This window comes from Aristolochia californica, unplaced genomic scaffold, assembly GCF_029961685.1.
Source record: "Aristolochia californica isolate CCGP_79_NKW_82.1479 unplaced genomic scaffold, dmAriCali1.0.hap1 SCAF_11, whole genome shotgun sequence".
In the NCBI taxonomy this organism is placed as follows: Eukaryota; Viridiplantae; Streptophyta; class Magnoliopsida; order Piperales; family Aristolochiaceae; genus Aristolochia; species Aristolochia californica.
In genome coordinates, this window is record NW_027181782.1 from 32,369,037 (window position 1) to 32,395,516 (window position 26,480).

The 26,480-nt window shown below is 37.8% G+C and overlaps 2 protein-coding genes across 3 annotated transcripts; both read right to left on the minus strand.

Moving 5' to 3' along the window:
- Window positions 1-893: 893 nt before the first annotated feature.
- On the minus strand, window positions 894-5,578 carry LOC137943979 (endoplasmic reticulum oxidoreductin-1-like). Of its 2 annotated transcripts, XM_068789436.1 has the most exons (11): window positions 5,326-5,577; window positions 5,042-5,224; window positions 4,759-4,890; window positions 3,908-4,163; window positions 3,698-3,808; window positions 3,144-3,262; window positions 2,943-3,047; window positions 2,186-2,388; window positions 1,978-2,101; window positions 1,666-1,834; window positions 894-1,553 (listed from the first exon to the last, which is right to left on the minus strand). In XM_068789436.1, the coding sequence occupies exons 2-10, from the start codon at window positions 5,210-5,212 to the stop codon at window positions 1,679-1,681; spliced, it is 1,377 nt and encodes a 458-aa protein (XP_068645537.1). In that variant the 5' UTR covers window positions 5,213-5,224; window positions 5,326-5,577; the 3' UTR covers window positions 894-1,553; window positions 1,666-1,678. The 2 variants fall into 2 exon arrangements, with proteins under 2 accessions (XP_068645537.1, XP_068645539.1); XM_068789438.1 differs by having other exon boundaries at window positions 894-1,557; window positions 5,042-5,578.
- A 612-nt stretch (window positions 5,579-6,190) lies between these two features.
- On the minus strand, window positions 6,191-25,341 carry LOC137944834 (uncharacterized). Its single transcript, XM_068790600.1, has 16 exons — window positions 24,831-25,341; window positions 22,232-22,293; window positions 22,015-22,082; window positions 20,319-20,440; window positions 15,823-15,928; window positions 15,632-15,683; window positions 15,425-15,548; window positions 15,295-15,325; window positions 14,550-14,573; window positions 14,313-14,437; window positions 8,115-8,196; window positions 7,802-7,924; window positions 7,638-7,691; window positions 7,474-7,543; window positions 7,188-7,221; window positions 6,191-6,788 (listed from the first exon to the last, which is right to left on the minus strand). The coding sequence occupies exons 1-16, from the start codon at window positions 25,030-25,032 to the stop codon at window positions 6,439-6,441; spliced, it is 1,629 nt and encodes a 542-aa protein (XP_068646701.1). The 5' UTR covers window positions 25,033-25,341; the 3' UTR covers window positions 6,191-6,438.
- Between the last annotated feature and the right edge of the window lie 1,139 nt (window positions 25,342-26,480).

A 26,480-nucleotide genomic window follows, 5' to 3' on the forward strand; every position in this document is an offset into this window, starting at 1 on the left:
ATTTGACTTTCCGCACCTTAATTGACTAGTCTATTGGGTGCGGATGGCTTGGTACTTGGCATTTGACACTCCACCTCGTGTTCGAATCCCCAAGGGGACATTGGTTTGTTTGGATTTGGTTTGGTCTTTACATTTGGTGGGGGTTCCGTCCCCGCATAGATGGGATTTTGTCTTTGGTCGTACCCGTATAGGTGGGATTGTGCATTTGCATTTATACACGGGTGTTCCCCGTGCGGGGGAGAGTTGGAATGGACATATCTTTAATATGCAAGTTGTGTCTTCGCAAATAGGTCGATCTTTTGGCACAATGGTTAGTAATAATATGTATGCATGCAAGTTGTGCCTTCGCTAATAGGTCGATCTTTGGCGCAATGGTTAGTAACAATAAGTATCAACTAAATTTATATACTTAGAAAATATTGCATCCCATTTTCTATTTGGAATTATGGAATCTAATCAATTTTAATTATAAGATTATACTTAGAAATACAACATCTAGACCATTGTATTTGAAATTACAAAATCTAAGAGGGTTGTAATTAAAAATTACACATATTTAGATGGGTATTTTGCCATTTCTGATAGCATGTAAGAAAAACCTAGATTATAAGATATAGTTTTATTAGGTATAACAATGGAAGTATGAAAAGCAAGGAAGGATGCTTTTATTATTCTAAAAAAATGTAAGATAAATATTTTCACCAGCAAGTACGACCAAGGTGCTCATAAAAGGAATTGCATTTGTGGCACATAAATTTGAGCTTTCTTTCTTTCTTTCTTTCCTTTTTTCAAAAAATTAGATTACATTTCATTTCTGCTAAGCCTCAAATTATCTCTTCTTTTTACCTTCCATTTTTTATCTTATGGCTGCCATCATAATTTATCAAAAGCCCTTGCTAACAAGTAATTGCATTAAAAAAACATAGGGAAGGGGAGAAAATGGGAGAGGCAGAGACATAAGCATTAACCAATAGCTCTTGGCTTGGTTGGATCCTCGCAATCAAGAGGGGTCTGATTCTAATCATCCAAGCGAGGAGGCTTTCCTTCCTTGCAAAAAGCAAAACCACAAAAACAAGAGAGGTGGGATTTCCTCTCTGCTTCATCTGTGAGCGCCTGAAAAAATCTCTCAAAACTTTCAATCGAGAAAAAAGAACTGGTGGTGTCACTTCAGTCATGAAAGATCATTCCCATTCTTCAGTCCTATGACTGCAGGAAGTTATTTGGGTCAGATTGGATCTGCAAACTCGAAGGAATCTGCTATCTGGATGAACTATAATCTTATTTGAAGGATCTTAAGTCTAACATAATTTACACAATATTGATCACTCAACTAAACAATTCCCAAGATCCCTGGCCTCCCTATCTTTTAATCCTCTCTAACTTGCATATCCTTGTTCAGAATATTGTTCCTACTGAAACAAATTTCATCAGCATATGTGGTTAAAAAATCCCAGGTATATTTGGAGTATAAACCCCTCTCCCCAATTGTAGATCTGAGGATAGGTTCACATGTAGATGCCCCTTCACAATCCACAACTCGTCAGCTACATCACCTGTCTTGACCGAGGAACCGACATTATAGAAAGAACCAAACTCATAAGTTTTCACTTTCATATATGATTAACCTAGATAAGAAAAAGCGGGAGGTGAAGACTTCTTGGATACCTGTGCAATTATGCTATGAACTGCTACTACCACTGTCAGTCGCTCTGGTAAACTTCTTCTCCATGCTCTTTTCAATTGACGGTCCCATCTCATGAATTAATTTGACAGACTCTGAGAGTCGATTAAGAAGGTTGATGAGGGCAATCACTTCATTCCTTTGCAACTGCAGCTGCAGGTGCAGAATGATTTACGAATCAGTATAAGACACAATGGAAAGAATTTCCACCTTTAAAGGCCAAAACTAGACTTCAAAAACTTGATTAAAAAGCAAACAAACACATTATAAAAAACTTCAGTGAAAGCATAACTTACAGGCATATCCATGAGATCATGACCATTAACAGAGAAAAGGATTTTCAGTGCAGTTCCCAGGCCAAGAACCTGAAGCTTTCCCCAAAGTCGGCATTTTTCACATCCAACACAATCCATCAATGCACTACCATGAGCAATGCAGACCATTAGTCATGGTTAGTGTATAGATAAGCTACAAATTTTGCTCGAGAGGCTGATGAGAACAAACCTAATATTTTTGAACTGTTTTTGAACCTCCAGCTTCAGCTCTGGTCCACTTTGGCCTTGCCATAATTTTGCCTCATCAAAAGGAAGTGGGCATGAGGCTCGCGATTTGGGATGATAGACCAGCTGTTTCACTAGAGAATGTGTTTTCAAGTCCTCCACAGGGTTACCGGTATCATACTCAGCCTGTTCCAAGTAATCTGCTGCCTGGACCACATAAACACAAGGCATACAGTTGAAAAATGACAAAGAACAGACGAAAAGGACAAAACTCCAAAATATTTTACAATGAAACTATCAAAAGGTTCTTTTTCATCTTTCACCAGATGGTTCAAGTTGTTTTTAACTACAGAGAGAGACAAATTGCTTGATCTTATTCTACAAAAGCCTTTCAAAAATAAGAATCACCAGTAAGCAGGTACCAAGGTACATTAAATTTGAAATCATGATAATTAAAATGTGACTCCAGGGCTCAGGGAAGGCTATATGATTAAAACTAGAATAAACATTTCTATCTCCAGGGGTTCAGCAAGGGTAATCATCTTTCATCTGAAATTACAGGGACACAATAACCCTAATGAGTCAAAAATTCTATTGAATATGCCTTCATTCATCAAAAACATTTTTGTGAGCATCCATTTGTCATACGTAAAATTTATGTTAATGATAGTAGTAGCAGTGGTAGAGAAAGGTCTTCAATGAGGCACTAACAAGAATAGATAACAACACTTTTGAAATTAAGGAAGCAGGAATACTATTACCTTCATCACTGCTCGGAGAACAAAGAGATAAGTGAAATACAAATTTTTCACGCGATCCGGATACCTTAACACACGATCATACATGAGCTCAAGATTTTGACCCCACTGTCATCGTTAGAAGAAACAAATTCAAGCCAGTAAGAAAAGTGAAAATCATAAAGACATAATTTTAGATCTAAAGGCAAGACTTAGGTTGCAGACCAAGTTGGTAGCATCATCAAGAAGATAATCAGCCGCAATGTGGACTGTGATAGAAGAATGCAGTCCAGAAATAAGCTTGTACAACACTCTTTTCTCCTGGCAGAGTTCTCCGGATGGGTCTGTAGCACAAAAAAGAGGCTAATAATAACAAATACCAGGTGAGCTAATGAAGGGCTACCAGTAGATTCTAGGAAAAAGTTCACCAGCATACGAAAAGAATCTGCTGTAGTTATTTCAGATAAAATTGTCTGTATGTAGTACACAAATCAAGTGAACGACATATAGAAGGTACACAGATCGCAAAGTAGACATACTGAAGGTTAATAAATATCTTGAGATCTCAACGTAGACATACTGAAGGTTAATAAATATCTTAAGATCACAAAAGTAGACTTTTTTTTTTTTTTGAAAAACTAAAAGCCAACATGCCATACCAATAAACAGATTGACAAGTACAAGTACACTCTTCATATGTAAGTTCAAACAGGCTTTCTTCTGCATACATAACCAGCAGGGAGTGTTTCTCCAAAAAATAAACAAGTATGGACCCTCACATTTTGGGCAATTTTCAGTGTAAATAGCCTCCCATATCCTTCTAGCTGATGGGCCTGTATAGCCAGTGTAACGTTCAGGGTTCAGTTGCAGATTTACATATGTCAACTCAGCTGCAAAAAGTAAAAAGGATATTAAAAAATAAAAACCAAGTGTAACTGCTAAATTTTCAATGCTGTAAAAGACCATGACAGCAAACAATAGAGACATACCGTTATCTGTCTCATCATCATGTGTCCAGGGATTGTCAATTTCAACCCAACCTTTGAAAACTTTAGTATCGATTGTTCGATCAACAGCAGCCTGTGGTTTCCCCTCCTGACACATCAAATCATTAACAGAAAGCCCCTGAAAGGGCTTTTTAAATGGCTCAGGGAATTCACTTTCTGGGCATTCACAAACACTGCAGTCACGTAATTTGCACATCCCATCATCGAGCCAGAATTCGCAGTCACACCATAACTTGACCTGTCCAGAATCATTACAAACTCAATAACAACCAAGTGTGATAGGATCTTTAACTTGAATCTGTCCAACAGGAAGTCCACAGTCCACAAACCGGTGTAACCAATAAAATAAGCTGGAACAAAGAGCCACATCAAAGTACTCATTAGACTAATTTAAGGACAATAAGGGGATAATATGGTAATACACTGGAATATCAAGGGCTGTGTTGATCATGTTGATGGAAGTTTTGCGCCATAAGGGTCTCATTTGACACAAGATGGTTGCTCAATGACCAGATAGCTAGGTTATATGGTGCGGTTAGAGAAATGCCCCAGGTGATTATTTGCAGGGTGCCATGGCAACGGAGCAAAGTTTACCATCACATGCACCAAAAAACAGCTTAACTACAATGTTAAACTGAAAAATATTTCAGAACCCCGACGTTGAACAAAAATAATTCAACAATTCAAGTATGTTAAGAGAAAGAACAAAAGATGAATTCTTACTTAAACTTTGGCCAATTGGATGAAAAATAGGTCATTTCATATTCCTCCAATAGCAAAAAAAAGATCAAAGAAACTGAAGCAGTTATACATTAGAAAGCTAAATAGCATACCTTGAAATACCGAAAAAAGGGGGTTGTCACAAGTTCTTGCAGTATAGGGTGCAACACTTCCTTGTTAAGACTGTCAACAGTCTCATAATCACAACAACAATCTTCAACAATTCCGGTATACTTTTTTGAGAACTGCAAAAATTGCTGAAAAAATGTCACGAGACTGGAAAAACTAAACTGCTGATTTCAATTCTGGAAACCTTCTCTTGCACAAATTCGGTCAACCCAATACCAAAAACAAAAACAAAAAAAGACAAAATGAGCCAAAAGACCGAGAGTTTACCGTACAATCGCAGGGTTTACTGATTCGGCCAAAGAGCGAGAACTTAGGTGTGTTTCTGGACGTGGCAACGGCGGTAGCCAGAAAGACGACCATGAGAGCTCCGATCGTGGCCCAACCCCATCTACCCTTGGGTTTCTGCTTCACCTGATTCGTCATTTTTGTTACCGACATTGATCCAACTCCCTAAATTGCCCAGTTACAATAGAATCAATAAGTATAACCGGGTAGATTTGGCTCAGCTGTAAATTTCAAGGTCGTCGAATGACTCAACAAGACAACTCTACCAGCTTTTATAAAACAAAAATCAAATGGGAGGCGCGAAACAACGGTGCGTCAATTGAGACGGCTTTCTTCTGTGGGTCGGAATGGCGGTTTCAGAATTCAGACTAGCAGGTCGGAAAATTTAAGGAGCTGGGGACGTTGGTCTCGCATTTGCAGTTCAATTTAACGGGTAAGAACTCAGCAGATCCGAAAAACCGAAAACTACACCGGTAAAATTGTCTATGACATGGAAAACGAGAATTGGACCAATAGGGAACGGGAGAATACGTGTTTTTGTCAGAGTAGAAAAACCTTCTGAAGAATTGACCTTCGAATGCGACGATAAAAAGTATAACGCGTTTAGGTTGATCTCCTAATCCACCGCGAATCAATCTCGTTCGAGAGAAGAGGGTGTAGAAATATTCTTTAGGCTGATAATTTTAAATTTTTAATATAAAAATCTTGGATTAACCTACAAGGCTTTAGATGACAAACTGAAAGCTTTTAGCTCGTACTTGAAAATTAGATTTTCTAAGAGTGGAAATATCAAAACAAGTTTTAATTAGAAATATGTTTTTAGTTTGAAAAACAGTAAAGAGCTGGGCCAAACACTCCCAAATAGGCCTTAATATTCTTTTTTTCCTGTTTTATTTTGCAATTATTTAATAAACACTTGGTGGAGAACTGAGTTTAGAACAGTTTGTTGCTTTTGATTTTAGGGTAACGAAGGTGGATTAATGGAACAATGCTCAGACAGGATAGCAAAGACGGTTTCCTAAAACTATGTTACTTTAGGCTGTATTTAGAACCCAGAAAATGGAGAACTTCATCTCTAAGGATAAGTGGTTTAGAGCAGCATAGCATATTGATTGGCTTTTTAGGGAAGAATTTTCAAAGCAGAAATGAAAACGGAATTTTTGATTTAAGAAAAAAAGCATCTATCAATGAAAATTACATTTGACAATCAATTCTCAGCCTAAGTGCTGCGTAGAACCAATGTTTTTTTGTTAATCATGATCGTGGCCGACAATTAGGAGGGAGGATACTTTTAAAAAGAAAAACAGTAAAAAAGTAAGATTGAAAAGAAAACCCCAAAATTGCGGACGATTATCAAAATTCCCATTAGGACAGATGCATCATTTCCTGCCTCTCCCTCTCCTACCAGCCTTACCTCTTCCTCGGCCAGACTGGGATACATTCACATCAGCCCTAGCCCGCCCACTGCCACGACCAGAGCTTTTCCTTTCTGGCTCAGACTTTCTACCTCCTCTACCTCGGCCTCTTGAAGAAGCCTTGCGACCCCTCTGCCTCTTCACTGGCTCACCATTTTGATCTTCTCCACTCTCATTACTGTCTTCATCTACCTCTTCCTCGTCCTCTTCAGAGTCTGACGAATTCTTAGATTTCTTTCGTTTTTTGGAATTTGATGGAGAATTAGCATATCTTTTTTTAGGAATTTCAGTGGCCACATCATCTTCGTATCCCTCTGAAAAATTTTATGCTTCAATTAGATCTAATAAGAATTTCAGACCAAATAACTAGCCATTTCTATTGTTGGGCTAGTAACCCAAGCCCTTAAGGTTCAATTACATCCTCACACAGACTCAACTCTATTAGTTCCTTTCCATTTTTTGGTAAATGTGGTTTTTCAATCAATAAATTAATAATAACATCCGACTCATGTTAGATTTGCAGAGCAATTTGTATTTTTCTCTTCTAAATGTTGCTTGCAGTGTAAAGTTAGTGATTAAGAACAGTTCTTTTAGCTATTTAGAGGCCAATTTAGGTAATATTTGATACTCTATTAACGAACTGGTACAGGTCATCTCTTTTGAAGTTCTTCTCCATCAATATTATACCAGAAAATATCAAAGAGTACGCATACCTTCAGGAAGAACTTTCCCATCATAAATATCCAGCTGCAAGAAAGGCAGACCACAGAAAATTTTTAAGGCAATGGATATACTAACCGGAGAAACAAATAAGGGATTTGCACATGATCTAGTAGCAGCACCAGTTAGTTGCACTAGTGATACAGATCCAACCATCAGAACACTGTATCAAACAGCTTTGAAACATGCTCTCAATCTTGCATGTTTCATATTTCCCTCAGAAGAGGATATTCAATTTATGAAGATAAAACCGGTTCCATCGAGAGACATGATGTTTACCTGCTCCAGTTTGTCACCTACATTTGTTCTGTCTACAAGCATCAAGGAATGACCCATACCACAGGCAACACTGCAGAAGAAATTTTCTCACACAATGTGAAATATATTGCTAGGAAAATATAAGAGAAACAAATAACAACAATAATACAACAGTAGAAGCAAACCTAATGACATGCATACTCTCAAGAATATCCACTTTTTTGGGAATCGAACAAGACCTGTCCATTTATTTAAGACAGAAATACATTAATAGCAAATTTACTAATTACCAAACCTGGACAATAATACAGCTTAGAAGTAGAGATTCCAATTAGTTGAGAAGACATACTTCTGCTGATTTGGCCCATATCCAAGCTCTCCGTATTGAGCATGACCCCAACTTATACAAGAATTATCGGCACCACAGAAATGAAACATATAACCAGAGTCCATGCAGCGAATATGCCAACCACTGAAATCAAAGACAAAACGACCTTCAGACAAACAATGTCTTCAGCAGAAAAAAGGCCAAAACATTATTAGAAGAAATGGCAAAATCGTCAATATTAGTAAAAGAACAAATAAAAATCAATAGTGCAAGCTTTTAAAGAGAGAAGAATAAGTGTAAAAAATCTGAAAGAGTTTAGGATATAAGTGACAACCTCAAGTCCATAAGAGGTTTGGGATACATCCAATCATCACCCGTATTCTTTAGCTTACCCCACATATATAGTTGTCCTCCAGCTGAAACAATAGGTGTCATTTTTATGGTGAAAGAAGAAATAGATAGAACAACTCAATTTGCCAACATGTAGAAAGTGCAAAACTAGTTAAAAAATGCATATACATTTAGTTGGAAACAAAATTCAATTTCAGTTCACCAAAACATTTTTTAATCGGCCACCTTCTCCTCTTTTGCTCCTTCTCTTGGCAGGTGTGGACGTCCATTCTCAACTGTATTGGTCTTCAGCTTTGTTTGCCTAGAGACGTCATCTCGGCCAGCAGGATGCTCCTTGGGAATTTTATTCCCAAGATGGGAAAGCTGATTATTTCAGCTGGTACTGCTGTTATTACCTGGGGTCTCTGGAAGGAATGAAATAACAGAAGGTTCAATGGAATGCTCGAATCTCCTGAGAGGGTGACTTTCAACATCATTGGTCTGACCTCCTCTTGGCTTCATACCAGAAAGGAATTCACCTCCTTCTTGGGTTCCTCTCTCCGGGACAATTAGCAAGCTTTAGCTCAAATGAGCATCCCCTCTAGGCTCTCCACCATTCAAGAATGGCAACCTCCCCAGCCAGGCCTCCTCAAGCTTAACTTTGATAGTAGTTCCTATGGTAACCCCGACAAGGCTGGCTACAGTAGCATTTTCCACCACTCAGCAAGCACCCAGCTCATCTGAGTATCTTGGCGGCATTGAGATGTATTCAATGAAATTAAGGATTTTGTTCCCCATATTGCTTGTACTTGGTCTCACATTCCTAGGTTTGCTAATTATATTGTTGATTTGCTTGCTAAGTAGGAAGCTTTCCTCCAATTCCTTGTTGTTGAGGGTGTGCTCCCCTAGCTTGCTTGCTTATTGTTTCTTTTTTTGTTGAATAAAACTTCACTTTTTCAAAGAAAAAAACATTTTTTAATCAGCAATATGTTTGCATTGCTTTCCTCTCATTACTGAAAGTCATTTGCACTGACTGTTGAGAAAATACCCACATCTAGCTCATTGCAGGATCTGTTAGACAGAATAGCGCCTCTTTCTAAATCCTTAAAAGATGAAGATAGAGCTAAAACTGGAATATTGGTTGTCCAGTCACTATTCTCTCAACTTTGAAATTTCTGGGTTTCAAGTTAAAAAGAGTAGAATTTAGAAGTGTTGTTTTATAGATAGCAGTAGCTAGCCTAAGAGGATAAAACACTAACAAAAAATCTATACTTAGGCAATAAAAAAAAAAACAAAGAAAACAGCCTCAGCAACTAAAGAAAACAACTATATTAACTCTATAAAGAAAAGTAACAGTAGATCTCCCCATTTATACTCTAAAGCAGTGGACTTAATAAATCAGTTACATCTCAATAATAGAATTTTCCTAGGATTACACTCTTTAGTTAACAATGGAATTTTAATATTTATAAAATTAAGAAGAACTAGTTAAGAAAGGATTTCCAGCAACTAATTAGATGAAAAACAAAGAAGGTTTGCTCACTAATATAAAAACAAAGAAGGTTTGCTGACTAAATATTTTCCAGAGGGGTTAATATGTTTGGAATTCCAGTGCTAGAGTAACTGGAATTACCGCAAAAGTTCTCATGTTCTAGAATTCTACTTCTGTTGTTGGAGAACAGAAATAGATTTCGGACAGGGTGAGAAAACTCATCTCACCCTTCGTGCAATCATGCATGAAAATGAAGAAGGGAAGCGCTCCAGTTCTGCCAGAAAGAGGATGTTCGCTGGCCTTCCTCTCGCCAGTGAAAAGAAGACCTCCCCAGTTTTTGCTAGCAGAACTCCCGTCAGCAAACAGAAAAGGGGGAAAGGGGCTGCCCCCCTCTTCCCTCTTCCTCCACATCTAGAACTCAGATGTACCTCCCCCATGTTTTTTGCCAACAGGAGAAGGGCCTGCAGCCCTCTTATCCAACAGGTAACAGAAATGGCTACCCCCCTCTTTTTTGTTTACTACCAAAGGTCAGACAGATAGCCCTTCTTTTCCTGACGAATAAATATGCCTTCTTTCTCCTTCCCTTCCCTTCCCACAGTGGGGATGAGGGAGAAGGGATGAAGAAAGATATTCCCTTCCCTTTTAAAAAAATAAATAAATAAATAAATAAACAAATAAATGATGTAAAAGGCCATGAAAGTGATTATGGGCTGGCTAAGGCCAAGCCCAAGACTAGTTGAACTAGAGTTGTATGGTTCAGTAGTTCTATTTGTATAGGAGCTTTTATTTTTGTTAGCTGCTGAGGGCTTAAACTAGCAGGCCTTAAAAGGCCATGAAAGTGATTATGGGCTGGCTAAGGCCAAGCCCAAGACTAGTTGAACTAGAGTTGTGTGGTTCAGTAGTTCTATTTGTATAGGAGCTTTTATTTTTGTTAGCTGCTGAGGGCTTAAACTAGCCGGCCTTCAATGTCCTATTAGTCTTATAAGTTGTTGCTTGGGCCCCAAATTACCTGGACAGCAAGCAACTAAGCTCTATAAAAAAAGGTGTTTAGTTTTAATAACAACAGATATCTTTTGCATAGAGAATTTTCAGATCCGTTTTATCTTTTAGTTTAACATCTTCCTGTGTGAAGCCCAACTCTTAACTACAGGCTTTCAGTTTTTGATAGCTGGGTACTATGTTAAAAAATGAATCGATAACGAAGTTGTGAAAAAAGCTGGTCCAATAGTGTCTAAGGCAAGTCTTATAAAAAAGAAATCTCATAAGTGGAGCAAACTCAAAGAAGAAGCTGGAATGAGGAGGATGTTTTTTTTTATGGAAAGTGTGAATTTATAAAGATAGCAAAAAGGAGGGAGGGGGGCGACGGCTTCCACCACATCAAAAGTTGTGGAGCCTAATCATCACAGAGAAGGACTTTGAGTTGCAACCCAAGAGAAGTTAGAGAAAAACACTTGTAAGTGTGTACGATTTTTCTTGTAAACTATTTCATCTTCATAATGGATTACTACAACGGCGGAAGACAGAACATAGTCTCACCTTGAAGCGAACCTGTATAAATCTTGTTTGTTCTCGTGCTTGTTTTTCCTTTCTCTCGTTAGTTTGGAATTAGGGCGTCTAATTCCTAACAGGATGTGCCCCGTTAAGCTTGAGCATCCGCAAGATAATCAACGGATCTAGGTAAATGATTCCAAATACAGTCTATGGAGGAAGAGAAGTTGCAAATATCCAGAAAAATGTCCCAATGGCACCAGGTAGGAGACTTGGACTTGGCACACCAATCAATGATCACTTTAGAGTCTCCCTCAACGATGAGGGGACCAGACAAACGATCACGAAAGGAAATCAAAACATGAAGTAACCCAGCAAGCTCCGCCGAGGTGGAGTCCAAGATACCTAAGGGGTTGGCATAGGAGAGGAGGAGAAGGTTGTGGTCGTCATGAATGACACCACCAAATCCTGCCACCCAAGGACAATCGAAGGCACTACCATCAAAGTTTAGTTTAAGGTAACCGATAGGCGAAGGAGTCTAGGTAACCATAGCAAGAGGGCGAGAGGCCCCAACCATAATAGCAACAAGACACCAATTTCCCCAAAGGTGGGAACTTTTGAGATGGAGGAAATCTTTCTTCGTGAGGAGTCAAGTTGAGACCTGACCCACAATAGATTCAGCAAGTTCAGAGTCAAAGGAGGCCTTGAACTAGAATTTCAGCCTATTCCGCTCCTTACAAAGAGCCCAAGGGATATATGACCCGCATAGCTGGAAATGAGGAGCTTACCAAGCTTGGGAAGCCGAGAGCCAACTAGTGATTGGACTATCAAAGGGAGATCACAAGGGATGCAATATTGGATCCCGATTCTATTGGGGAGGCTGGCCCAAACCGACTAGGCGAAGCTGCAATGGAGGAGCACATGGGTGGCACTTTGCAGCAAGTTGTGGCAAAAGGGGCAGGATGGGTCGGCAACTGGAGTTTTGCGGCAAAGCAAGACATCGAAATGAATATCTTATTCCAACAGGCGCACCAGACAAAGAATCTGGAACAGTTGTGGCAAAAGGGGCCGGATGGATAGTGGTGGTGGTTGTCTTCTCGTACTTGAAGGAGAAATTGGAGAGGTTGTTGGTCGAGGCCTGTCAAAGTCTTCTTCTAGTTGATCTGTTGGTGGTCGTCTGCATTCGCCAATGTTGTCTTCCAAGAGCCCGGTCTCCAGAAGTCTTCCGTTCTGTTGCAACTGCTAAGTGAAATCCCGAGTGCCGCAAGATCACCACCTTGTCCATTCGGGGGAGGGCGTGAAGGTGTGGAGACAAGAGGGTGACCGAAGAGTTGGTCTACCCAGAGGATCTCCCGAGAATCTCCACACAATGCCATGCCAGAATGAGGTGGATGTTTACAAGAGCTTTCTTGGTTATGTTCTGTCTTTTAATGTTTAATTTAGCAAGTTTATTATCGGTGTAATTGGGACATAGGTACTTTAGTTGAGTTTACCTTTAAATGTAATTTTTTTTATAAATAGAACATGTGAAAGTGATAAGAACAAGCTCTCTCTTTCCCTCTTTTCTCTCATGATTCATCACTCTTGCGTGGTTGTTCTCTAATTTTTTTTCAAAAGTAAATTTATTAACAAAAATCGTAATTAATCAAGAAATATTAATATTAATATTAATATGTTAAGGAATAATCCAATATGGATTAGTGTTATCAAAGATCTTGAGTTTATTAGTCGGCAGAATAGGTTTCTTAAGTGGCTAGTCATTTTGGGATAGGCCTTGGACCCAATTTAACATGGTATCAGAGCAAGTACTTGTATATGGGCATTCCACCCAAATTATCCACGTGCCTACCCGTGAGAGGGAGTGTTAAGGAATAATCCCACATGGATTAGTGAGATTAAAGATCTTGAGTTTATTAGTTGGCAGAAGAGGTTTCCTAAGTGGTTAGTCATTTTGAGATTGGGCCTTGGACCCAATTTAACAAATATTAACATAAATCCAAAGATACCAATACTAAAACAACCAAAAGATAGTAAAAGAATCAAAATCGAAATTCAAAAATTTCATATTAAGAGATTATTATTAACAAAAAGTAAATGCTAATTTTATCAATAACATAATTATATAAGTTTAATTGGTAAATTTGGTAAACAACATTTAATATAAAATTAAAAATTAAAAGAATAGTTAAAAGAGTTCGTTTTCTACATCAATAGGTTAATTATAAAGCAATATCTAATTTATGTTCTACAGTAAATAAGTTACAATTAATATATATTATAGTAATTTTTGTTTTATGTTAAGGCAAACTGTTATAACTTAAAATTAATTATTTTAAACAATTTTAAAAAAATTATAAGTTGCTTTGTTAATTGTAATTAATTAATTATTGTAAATAAAATTTTAAGTGTATGATAAATATATTAACAGAAATTTATTTCTAGTAAATTATATATTAAATAAAATAAGTCAAATTTTCAATTATTCCAAAATTACACTAAGAACAGAATGCAATTATATAGAAATGATAACAGCAATTCTAATAGTTGCAAGAACTGTAGAATATAGATCCTATATGCATTCAACCTGTCACTTAAACCCTTGGCATTTTATCACACTTCTTTAAATGTTGATTATACACACACCCCACAAGTTGAACCCAAGACCTCACACTAGAAACCCTCCCCTGTTGCTATTTTATTACATTCTTTTACAATCATATGGAGACCACTCAGCCCAAAAGAGATGTAGAGGTAGAGAAAAGTTCCTCAGTAAGATCCAAGTAGATCTTATTTGCCAATTTAGTAAGTAGATTTTGTAGTTGCATAACGACTAATTGAAACAAGTAAAATAACATTTAAAAATGAAAGGAAACACGAACTCAATGAACTAGGTTTCAAATAGAGTGTTAGAAATCACCTAATAGTCCTAATCGTGGCAAAGATAACACTTGAAGATTAGCCGCAAGGCCCACCATTTTGGACGATGATGAGAGGAGATTAATCTCATTTTTAAACGATTAAGTATCATCATAGGTTTACTAAACAATGTCAGTCCTATTGGCAGAGATTTACCAATTGAAACACAATCTTTGCCTGAAAGGAAATAATCTCAGAAAACAGAAACACCACACAAATCTGTGCCTCGATAGGAAGAACAAATAGAGATTACTAAGAATCATACAACATTTAGCAAAGAAGAAGCACATGAAGAAAAACATTTACCGGCAGTACAGGCAGAGTTTGTGGAACCGGCTGAAACTACAGCATCTGGAGGTAAAACATTCTGCCTCTGAAAAACCTCAACAAGCCGTGGCTCCCATTCATCCTTCTGCTCCCTATGCCCCAACCTATCAAGCAACCAGTGACATATTTTCTTGAATCAGATAGTATCTTCTGGGCCTACATCAATGGCTATCAAAGTACACTAAAAAAACAAAAACAAAAAGTTTTATCCCACACCTTCCATAGCCTCCAAATCCCCACCTGTACAGACATAAAAGAGGAGAAAATAAAAGAGAAAGGAATGTCACAAACAAATATATAGGTAGCAGAGCAAGAAGATCAATATAAAAAAATAGATTGGCAGCGCTTTCATGAAATTATGAATGTACATCTTCTCGGGTTTGATTGTACTTGGATCCAAGTACCAAGATCAGTCAATTCTTAGGCTGGCTCTTTGGCTAAGCAAGGTATCTCCCAACAAGCTCTTGTTGTAATGGGTCCCGCTTTGTCTTAGTCTTTGTTTTTGTTCATTGCCTTTCAACTTGAATAAATATTGCCTCTTTCCAAATACCCAAAAAAAGAAAAAGACCAGAAGCACTAGTTTTTTAAACAAATTTGGTTACACGCACATTACAACAAACTCTGATTATATCAGAACAGAGACCTTAGACTAAAAGCTCCTCAATGGCCATATGGGAGGGTTTCTAGTATGAGGCCCTAGTTCAAGTCTCACCCAGGAAAAGAGGTGTAGTGCATGCATATAATCAACATTCAAAAAAGTAATCTATGATTGTAATAGTAGTTTTTTATGTGATAAGTGTAAGGGCTGTATAGGAAAATTTCAGGCATATGCTCTTCAAGATCACTAAGCATGCCAAGACCATGTACGCAGTAAAAGTATTAGTAGCATGCTTTTATAAAAAAGGAAAAACCAACCTCAATTGCACAACCAATAATCATATTTACTAGTTGGAATACTTACGTATAAACATAGCCATTTGTGTCCACAGCGACTATGTGCATAAAAAAAAAAAAAAAAAACAATAACTTAATATCAACAAAAAATTAAAGAAAATAGAAGACAGTAATCCAGAATAAAAGGTAAACACAACCTGTATGATTGGTCCCACAAGCAACTTTGACAATAGTTACGCTTTTTTTAGTAAAAGCTGCAATTGCCCTTGGACGAGGCTGGGGTTCATAAGCCAGTCTCACTGAAGCTTCTTTAACATTGTACTGTAAGGATAGGAGAGGGAGAATTCGGTCTTAACAACAAACACAACAATGAGTAAACAATTTCTTAATAACAGAAAGGAAACCTCGTTATCTGTCCCATGGCCAAGCTGCCCATACTGAGGGAGACCTGCAGTTCTGAAAAGCCCCACAACCTACCACGTTAGGAAATAACCAATTGTAGTTCTCGCAAGCAAAGCTTCTAAGCTAAACAAAATAATTAATTTGCGGACTTCCAAAATATAAGAGGGTGGATAGTGCTAAACGCAAACCATACAATATGGAAGATCCTTCAACTGAAGAAAGCCAGACAGTAAAGTCAGCACCGCAAACAGCACTTTTGGCCTGAGATACCAGACACTTGACTGGAGACATCTCAACTTCTGCAAAAATTTGAGCCATGTGTCAATCAGTAACCTGAGAAAAAACGAATAAAACAGACATAACAAGTTGTACCAAGATAGTAACAAAGTTGAGAGATTTTATCAGAATCTGCAACCATGAGATCATCCTCAGGTGGTTGTGCAGTCAGAATCACTAAATAATTCCAAACCCAAGGTCAAACTTAACAACTAATAGTTTATTTACCCAATAAGTGTAAATTTGATTGCTACACTGATAAATTCCAAACATATTTCCATGTAAGAATGTGTACAACATCTCCTCAAGATTTTGGTTAGGAATGCAGCATGGCATGTTCAGAAGAGATTTTGTAAACCATCACCTCATCACTGGCCCACTCCGAGACAGGGTTCAACCCTCTTCCTGCCCTGCATCCTCACTCCCATCCCTGTCCCTGTACCAGCACAAAGCAGAAAGAAGATGGCACCTTGCCATGTTGCTCCTCTCTGTCCACATTCGATCCCCACTCATTCTTCCCCATTATTCCAGAGGAATGGTGGGAGCCATCCCCTCAAGGGTCAGGGGCAGTAACAACCGTCCCCACCTGGAATACAGTCAAGTTTTTCTGCTGAACCCCATCTCTGCACTGAGGAGGAATGGTTTCATCAACCCAGAATTAAGCAGTTTAAGCGACCCAGCAGCCATCCTTACTTTTGGTCTGAGGGGTCTACCAAAGATGGACAAGAAGCAAGAATTAACATACGCTGTACATAGCTTCCTCTGCCTGGCAGCATTAGCAGAAGCATTACTCACATATGGAAAGTTACAAGATTAAAGGTTACACTCATGAACTACTATCTACCCTTCATGCAATGCCAGTATCAGTGTGCAAAAGAATTGGCTCTATTCGGAAGCATTTTCTACAGATTGAAACCGAAGACTCCTTTCAGTACCATTTGGTCAATTGGAATGAGGTCTGCTTGACGCGCAATCTTGGCGAGCTAGGTATCCGGCCAACAAAAGAAATGAACCAAGTCTTCCTCCTCAAGTGGTTCTGGAATTTCAATTCACAAAGAAGTTCTTGCTGGAAACCCATGGTGGCTTACATGCTAAAATGGCCTCGACATTGGTGGTTAGAAGGGGGGAGACACAGAAGCCTATCTCCTATATGGAAGTCTTTCCGTCCCCTTCTCCCTCTCATCAAAAGTGCCACCCCCTTCTATGCAGGAAATGATAAGAGGCTCCTATTTTGGTGTGATGCATGGTGTGGAAACCGGCCCCTTATGGAGACTTTCATTTCGCTCTTTGTCGTCACTTCAAGGCAAGATGCCCTCAGTACAGATGTTTGGCGTGATCATTCTTGGAATTTTCACTTCAAGCGGGGCCTCCGAGATTGTGAAGAGCTCCCATTGTGATTCGGGATTACATTTCGGATAAGATTGTTTCGGAAACCAAACAAAAACGGCCTCTTCTCTATGGCCACCGTGTACTCTCACATCAAAGGGTGGACGCCCAATACCACTAAGCAAGATGCCGCAACTGCATGGAAGTTCTTAGCGCCAAGCAAAATGAAATTCTTTATGTGGATAGCTATAAAAGGGAAGATTCTTACCACTGACAACCTGTTCAGGAGAGGCTTCACAAGTCCAAGTGTGGTCTGCCCCCTAAGTGATGCATGCAATGAATCAATCGAGCATGTCCTCCTCCACTACAGCTATTCCTGAAATGTGTGGATGGGTGTCTTTCAAAAGTTAAATTTTCAACTCGCTCTCCCACAAGACCTCTTTGGAACCATTCAAATGGTTAGAGCCACCCAGTTTCCCAAGCTAGGGAAGATCCTCCTCTTTGTCTGTCTTGCCCATAATCCTTGGAGCATATGGCTTAAGCGAAACAACCGGCGTTTTAATCGCAAGTCCAACAGCATTGAACACTCCATTGATGTGATTGTGGGTCTCATTTCCAGCTAGCTACACGCTCGGCGCGAGTTTTCTTCCCTCATGGGAATGTCGCTTTGGAACAATTGGCTTATTGTCGCCCACATGATGGGCCCGATAAGGCCCCTGGCATGGTTGAATGATCCCCCCGGGCAACATCAAACTGAACTTTGATGGTAGTGCTCTGAGATGCCAAGGATCGGTTGGTTTTGGAGGCACTTTCTGCAACTCTTCGGGTGAGGTCATTCTTTCTTATGCGGGCCCTCTGTTAAATCTTTATAAAATACTCTTACCTCGCAATTAATTCTGATAAACATAAAATTACCCTAGACCAATTAATCAATCTACTAACCTGCTACCTCATGCACATCCATAAGTACTACTGTAGAGATGGCAATTTTGCCAATTATCCGACTTAACATTTTATCCATTCAATTATAAGAGGATGAAAGAAAAAGTTACCATTAAGATCACCTGATTATTCGTCCTTCAATATTTAATCGAAATGGATACAGGTAATAGGTTTCTTCTACCCGATTACCCATTTAAATGGGTGTTATATGGGTAACATTAAAGAGAAAATTAGAGCATCCAGATTTCTCATTCTTGCATCCATTCTTCATTTCAGACAAGAGGTGTTGAAAAATTGAAGAGTCCAAGCGAAATTGCTGGAGAATCAAATCAAAGTCAGGTTTCAAGTTTCTAAGATGCTGAAGATGAAGAATCAGAAAAAATATTGCATGATCTTAATTTTTTTCATCATTTCAATCTCTAATCACTGACTTTCTTCTTTCATTTGCACGGTTCTCTATTCATACCTAATCTCTCAATTTCTTCTCACAAATCGCATGATTCTTTCTCAAAAGCATGATTCTCCCTCAAATGATGCATCTATTACTTGGCACACTCGAATTTCCCCTGAATTACAAAACTTTTTCTTGCCTTCCCATTTCCCCCAAATTCCAGCAACATTTTTGTGGACTGACATTCACAGAGGAAGACCTCTGAAGCCTGCACATACATATGATCAGTTTGTTGTGTTTTACCAATGTTCTTTATTTTTTCCAGAATAGTTACTGTGAATAGTTTACGTGCCTTTTGGAAATTGTGACACAACAGAAGCTAAGCTTCGGTCTCTTCTATGTGAATTGAAGATACTTTGGCAGTCCTTTCTTCTGTGTGAATTGAAGGGAAAACTAAGGTAATTGTGAGCTGGTTTTTTTCAGCTACATATCCTCCATGGCGGTTTTGGACTCTCTATGATGAAGCTTTAGTGCTTTGTGATGGTCTCCATCTCTCATGGTCTCATATACTATGGATTAGGAATAGTGCGGCTGATTCTTTTGGCTCATATGGGTGTCAGTTTGTCAGCTGATATTCAAATCAATTCTTGCCCTTTTGACCCAAGCTGATTTTAGCCACTTTTGCAGTTTCTCTTTTCTTCTGATATTTCTATACGCTTGTTTTCATGTAGTTTTTTACTTTTGTTTCGATGTATTAGCTGGCAAGTTGCCTGCTTCATTATATGTTTTGCAATATTCTTCCTTCTTTACTCTTAATATATTTCTCATTATTCACAAAAAATAGCTCAGCAGGCCAAAATGAAATACAAGAGAAATTGATTAGAACCCCCCCCCCCTCCCTTCCTTTTGCTTAATCTGTCATATTTAAGCTCTGATATTCTCTTTCTTCTTCTCCTGGTGTTTCTGTTTATTTTCTTTTTCGGTTTTTGTTGTTGCTGTCAATTGTTGTCCAATCTCTCCTTCTTGGTCTTCTGTTTCTTTTAATTCAGTAGTCGTTTTTTCTCTGGAATTGGTTTGGGTTCTTTGCTTCTAGAAAATGTTTGTTGCTTCTTTCTGTCTTGGTTGGAGTACATCAATAAACTTCTCCTCATTTTAGCAAAACATTTTATGTGTATTGGGAAATGCAAAGTTTTGTTTCCTGGACTCCATCATTTACGATTGGTTGGTCAACCTGTGTTCATGGTTTTCTAGCTTACTTACTGATTCACATGTTTTCAGGATTTTTGACTCGATTCAATATTTCATTTTTTCTGTTTCACTTTTAAGTATTTGAGCAGGCTTCTGTAGTCTTGGCTTAGTTTTAATATATATATATTTTTGTGTTTCGTTTCAGATAGCTTGTTTAGAGATTAAGAACCATAAAAGCGGAGCTTGGATTAAAATGTTTGTCATAATCTACTATGTGCAAATTTTCACCGCTAATCATACCCAATCTAAAATTACGTGTTTCACGTTTGTCCATTTACCCACCAAAGAACAGGTGAATAATTCAAAAGCAATACAAAGTTTTGTCAATTGGTAAATGAAGTGGGACAAAGGAATAGGTAATGGAATACCCATTACCCGTTCTGTCCGTTACCCATTTACAGTCCTATCTACCAGTACCATATAAAAATACTTCTTAAAATGCATATGTGGACATATTCGGATTTTCGAAGAAGAAAACAGGAAACAGGTAAAATGCTTGTACTTACCATTCTTTAACGAACCAGAGCCCAACTGCCCATGCTTATTCCATCCAAAAGCAAAGGAATTTCCATCATCAGTAACAGCAACTGTATGATTTCTACCAGCTCCTGCTCTGACAACTTTATGCCTGCACACAACAATATATTTAAAACGACATATTGTTCACTGTGATTTATCATCACTGATCTCAGGGAAATTTTGAAAACTTAAAGTTGAAAACCAGCTTCTCACTTGAAGCTGAACAGATACATACAATTGCCTCAAAGTATAACATACACAAGTTACTAAAATTCACAAAAAAAAAGACAAATTCTAGGTACCAAGAATCCAATTAAAATACGGAGATATGAAGCTTCATTACTTTCTATTTATGTTGATCTTTTTGTACATAATTTGGGAGCTATGAAGAGTCTCACATCACATATTCTTAAACCTTTAATTTTCTGCTGAAAGGAAGTCAATTTATTAAAAGAAGATAAAATGAACTACAACAACAGCAAGCAACCAACAATTCCATTGAAAGGTTTCCCGCATCATAAATTTAATGGTTATGAACCTAGGCACACCCACCAACAGTAATCAATGAACAGGCCAATAACAACCCTAAAATGTTCAAAAAAAAAAAAAAAAACAACCCTAAAATGTTCAAGTGAACATGACCTACCACAAAAACATGTAATATGCTTTTCAGTTGTTTGTCCTTCATGCCTAACCCATCCTGGCTTTTCAGATATCTGCACTACAAAAAACTATTGGCCCTGCCATAAGTAAAGAATCCTACTGTTTGGCCCTGCCATAGACTACACAGTAAGATTAATGGCCACCAGCAGACAGCTAGATTGAAGAATGATCAACCACAGAAGATCACAATTGATCAACTTATTGACCATATGATCGAAGTAACTACTGTTCGGTATTTATTCGCACAGCAGCCCAAGCATCTGTGCAGCCTTCCTTTTTTTTCTGAAAAGGTCACAGTATGTGCACTTTGACCATTCAACTATGTAGTATCAGAAAGAAAGCAACTCCCAGACTAAACTAACACAATTTGTATGCAAAACCGATAGTAAAGGAACGACCAATAACAAGAGAAAGAAAAATCTAAGCTAAATAAAATAGAAACTGAACCCATTAAAGGTTAGGAGCTGACGCTGTGTCATATACAGGAAACAGATAATTCTTTAACTTGCTATCACTAATTGAATACCACTTCAGTAAACCTGTGGCAACATTGCAGACAATCTCAACCAATCTCTCACTCCTAAAAAATTGCAGCATATTTTTTTAAAGGTAAAGGCATGGAAAAGAATAACATGTACACAATAACCAAATTCAAGTAACCCTTAGATTCCTAAATACATGCAATCTGTTTGGTCTGCAAAAAAACAGTATACACCAGAGCACCCAGTAACCCTCCTCAACAAAATGTTCACAGAGTAACTAATAGACTTGGATACAAATTTTGAATAAAATACGATCTCTCTATGCTACCCCAGGGTATGATCATGACCTCGTAATTTTTAGAATCAGTAACCTTTATAATTTTACTTAAATATCTTATAATTCAGCAACTCTATTAGCACAAAGAGAAAAAATTCATTAACAAGGATAAAATACTTAAGAAGAAGCTCCTGTTCAGAAGAAAGTACATGCTTAAAATTCAACAACATAAACCATTATGAATGAAATAGAATGCCTCACTTTAATAGTTCAGACACAATCGTGGGTCTGTCACGTTGAAGTGTATCCCCATGTCCCAATTGCCCCTTCTGCAATTGACAGAGGTCAACAGTTAGAAGATGCTCACAGGATTCAAAAGAGAACAACAACAACAAAAAAAAAAAAAAAAAAAAAAAATAGAACAAAAATAAAAGAGACAGATTTACAAGCAGAAGTATTCTTTTCCAGCTAAGAGTACCTCATTTCGACCCCATGTATAGCAACGTCCTTCAACATCCAAAGCAACACAATGACAAGAAACTGCTCAAACAACACATGAAAGTCAGTAGTAACAAAGAAGTAAATTTGATGTATCACTAAAAATTACTTCAAACACTATCTTTTTTAGTAGAATGCAATGAGAAATCACCTAAATCTAGAATGATATAGAAAACTTCTGTAGATGATTTTTTTTTTTTTTTGAGTAAGCACTTTCTTAAATGACTGCTTGAGTTTCTGCAATGATGCTCATATTATGCAACAAAGAATATGACCATTCAACATTTTAACAGGAAATCCTTAGATCAACAAAAAAAATAAAGATGTGGCAACACAAAACTGTAAACTAATATAATGGAATCGCATCAAACAAAGGAAAGAGGTACATGAAAGGTACTTCCTGGAAAAAAAAAGGTGATCAAATAGAGAAGCAAGAACTTCCCAGTTTATAACAATTTGTATAAAACAAACTAGTTTGTTCATAGCCACTTGCAACTCTTTAACTTATAAATTTAGAAAAGTCCATTGAAAACTATAAAACAATCAACTGCAAGGAGAAATCAAGTTGCCCTGCCTAAGAATGAACTTGTCTTTTCTTTCACTTTGTATTGCCAAACGGATGATATCTGCTAAAATCAGAAACATCAAACCAGGAAAACACACCAAAATCAAGACTTAAGAGTATAAAAAGGAACAAACACTCAACAGACAGCAAGTGTCATTCGGTCATCATTAGGCTTCCAATCTCTTTCCTTTTTTATGAACTTACCCATATTTGGTCTTAAAAGGAAAAAAAAATCTTTCTGAAGGTGATTTCTTTATTAAGAAACCTCAAACAATTATAACTGAAACATTGCAACAACCTATATCCTTTTTGCAAGCCCAGCAACCATAAATTCATAAAAAAATCACTAAATCGTTTTGTTTTTAGAACAAAATAAATGCTCAAATCTTCTGGTCCATTTATTATTTAGCATTTTCATAAGTGCCTTGTTCCAACTACATTAGAAGTGGGACATGAATCCAGTTCCAAAATACAATCTTAAACTACTTTGAGAAGTAGATACCCATTTCATATAAGAGAATCTTATTCAGAAATCTACTTTATTTGCCCTTACATTTCCACAGGTCATCACAATGGAACGATTTTCTTTTCTGCTATCAGTGCCAAATCCCTTATCAGAATTAGGATTATGAAATACTGAATTGGGAATAAATTCGATTCAACAGAACTACATACATTTAAAGTGCTTTTACTTTCTTCAATTTACATGATCACTAATTTTCTTTATTAGTATGATATTAATTAGTCAAAATTGGGGTGAACACTTCAATAACAGAAGCTACACAAATTCAAAGAGAAAATACTGTTTTTGATGGTCCACTAAAACCTCAAAAGAGACAGTAGAAAGACAATTACAATAATTTTTGGAGAGGGACTACCAATTGATGCAACTTATTGCCGTGTAGGAATGACATCACAGAATGGCAATAGATAGAGAGTTGAATGTAAGTTTATTTTCCCTAAAAATACAAGTTGCATCAAATAAACACCCCAGAGTGTGTTAAAAAAAAATTGAAAAAATAAAAAAAGCTAAACCCCCTATGAGAATAAGTGTAACTGCAAAGTTGATTGTATTAATGAGAAGAGAAACTAGCTTGGCTTGCACGTCAAAGAGTAGGGTCAAGGTCTTCTTATGCATAGTACCCAAAAAAAGGAGCATGTATTTAACAATTGCTTAGAAATATAAGAAAAAAGGATCCATTATAAAAATCAAAACATGTTAAAGAAAATTTAATCAATTAGGGGAACATGATTCCCTCATCCTACCCCACCTCACCCCATTTGTGCACCAAAGCCTCAGACTAACTTACGTCCTGTAATACAGAGAGAAAGAAAATGATATCAAGTAACTAAGACAAATTTTAAACTTTGTAGGTAGCAGATAAAGTTCTGTAGGTAGCAGTGTGTTAGATAGAGTGGATGGCAGAAAAGTTTAGCACCTCCATGGCCATTCCTATTCAACTAAAGGGAAGCAAATTATAGCCCTATTGCTTCATCAAATTGTATAACATGGTAACATATAAGCTAGGCAACTAGTCTGTAATATCTCAAAAAAGCTGTTTTGTCCCAACACTCGGATTACTTTCGAAAATTGTGCTACATTGACTGACAAAAGCATTACATTTACACAGAGGACCACGTTTCAGTGGCTTATAAGATGAAATGTCATGTCTGGGGGCTTTTAAGTTCAATGTGCAGCCAGTATGACCTACAGCAGTCACGAATTTATAAGGGACAGCCGCAGAGCATGCAACCGAGGTCTCGCCAATTACATCGTATAAAAGTTATTAGTTTCTCATTTCACGGTAAACTGAAAAACGAGATTTTATTTAGTCACACAATCAGTGTATTTACGTTAACCAATAGAAAGAAAAAGAGTATAAATTGATAAATGAGCCACAGTTTTAAAAAATAAATAAATAAAACTTCGACACACGCATGCTGCAAATAGGACCAAGCTAAAACAAACAAAAAAAAAAAATGAACCAACTTATCAAAAGCTCAACAATCTTACCACAACCAGAAGCCACAAATCGAATATTGACATTAACTAACGGCCGCAACCGAGTCGGAGACACGAGGTTCTCCCCGGCCAGCGCTCCGTTTCTACGTCCTATATTATCCCAACTCGTCGCACCACAATACAGTAGCTCTCCGGCAGTCGGCGCCGTTATCTTCTCCTCCGCCGGCTTCTCAACTTCGCCGGTCGCCGACATTTTCGGTCAGATACGACGAAACAGCAGTCCGAAATCGGAGACAAACGCAAGAAACAGCTGAAAAAAGACGAATTCCGGCGGTGCCCTAGATCTGCGAAAAGGAAAAAGCGCGGGTCTAGAGAGGAACGAGGAAAAGGGAGAGAGTACACATTGAAGGCGAGTGATTTGGTTCATTGGCTTTTATTTCCCCCTTTGTGAGCGTTTTTATTATTTTTGTCGAACGTTGAGATGGTCGTCGGGTTTTTTTACAAGAAAAAGAATTTCGATGCGGCATTTGATTTCCCGCGGCTCGGCTATCTCAAACGTCTGGGGCTACATTGGTGCCGAAAGTCAGAAATGGGAAACCTCCTTCGCTTGCGCGGTGGACTTCCCAAGGCGTGTATTCGAATTCACGAGGCTGCCACTCTAACCTAGCATAGGTGCCCCCATCAAGCAAGGTTCATGTCATTGCTTAGAAGGTGACCCATGCCATCCTTCTTAAGAGAACAATCAACTCTGGTATGTCTCCTTCAGCTCGTCTTTGTGTTTTCTCTGTTTTCTTCCTTTCTCTCTCATGTTGACTTGGTGATTTGTTACCAAGAGCTTCCGGGGCATCTCCGATGACATTGGTGTTATTGCACCACCACCGTTTTGAACCATGACACCCCATTACAAACAACCGATCCCCCTCTACAAAACTCTCACCTAAAACTATTACCATTGTCGTTGCTCTTCCCATTTCCAACATAATTGGGACCCTTCCCCTAATACCTTATTTTCTAATGATACTTAAAAGAAACCCGCACCTTGGGTATCCACTAGCACTGCTATCTATTTTGTCCAAAGGGCCTAAGAAGGGCTCCACCCTCTCCTCCCTAGCTCCAATCATGCAAAGGATGAACGGGGTGGTAATCGACCCCCTCCGATTGTTGGAAATAAAATGCTCACATAACTTATAATACTTTAATCAACTCAAATAAATATCAATTATGATTTGTATATTTTGTTTAATTGCTTTGCTAATCACGTAAACAACAAAATAAATTATATAATACGTTAAATAATCCTGAGGTGTATATTAATTGTCTTCAACAAAAATGCTTCTTGTAGTAGACCAAATGTTGGCAATCCCTCCGCAAGATACAAAGGATATTTTGCCCTCTTAGATGTGTACAGTACTAAGATTAACTCACAAAATGTATAGGACTTTTTTTTACTGATCGAATATGAACAAATGAAATATTTTTCCTTCTTTTCCCTCAATTACACTTTAAATTTTTCAAAAACACAATGAATACTTTTCTTTTTTAGACCTATAACCACATGATCTGACAATTTAGATATGTAATTGCATTATCTAACTATTCAGATCTCTAACTACTTGATATAATGGTTAAGATTTGTAATTACATAATCTCACTGTTTAGATTTGTAATCGCATAATCTAATTGTTCAGATCTATAACCGAC

Coding starts and splice junctions, on each gene's coding strand:
- LOC137943979 (XM_068789438.1), bottom strand. CDS start 5,212: ATGTCGGTAACAAAAATGACGAATCAGGTGAAGCAGAAACCCAAGGGT. Junction 3,809..3,907: donor TGATGATGAGACAGATAACG/GTATGTCTCTAT, acceptor TACTTTTTGCAG/CTGAGTTGACATATGTAAAT. Junction 2,389..2,942: donor TTCTCCGAGCAGTGATGAAG/GTAATAGTATTC, acceptor TATGTGGTCCAG/GCAGCAGATTACTTGGAACA.
- LOC137944834 (XM_068790600.1), bottom strand. CDS start 25,032: ATGTCGGCGACCGGCGAAGTTGAGAAGCCGGCGGAGGAGAAGATAACG. Junction 15,929..20,318: donor CTCTGGTTCGTTAAAGAATG/GTAAGTACAAGC, acceptor AAATTTTTGCAG/AAGTTGAGATGTCTCCAGTC. Junction 7,544..7,637: donor GAGAGTATGCATGTCATTAG/GTTTGCTTCTAC, acceptor TTTCTTCTGCAG/TGTTGCCTGTGGTATGGGTC.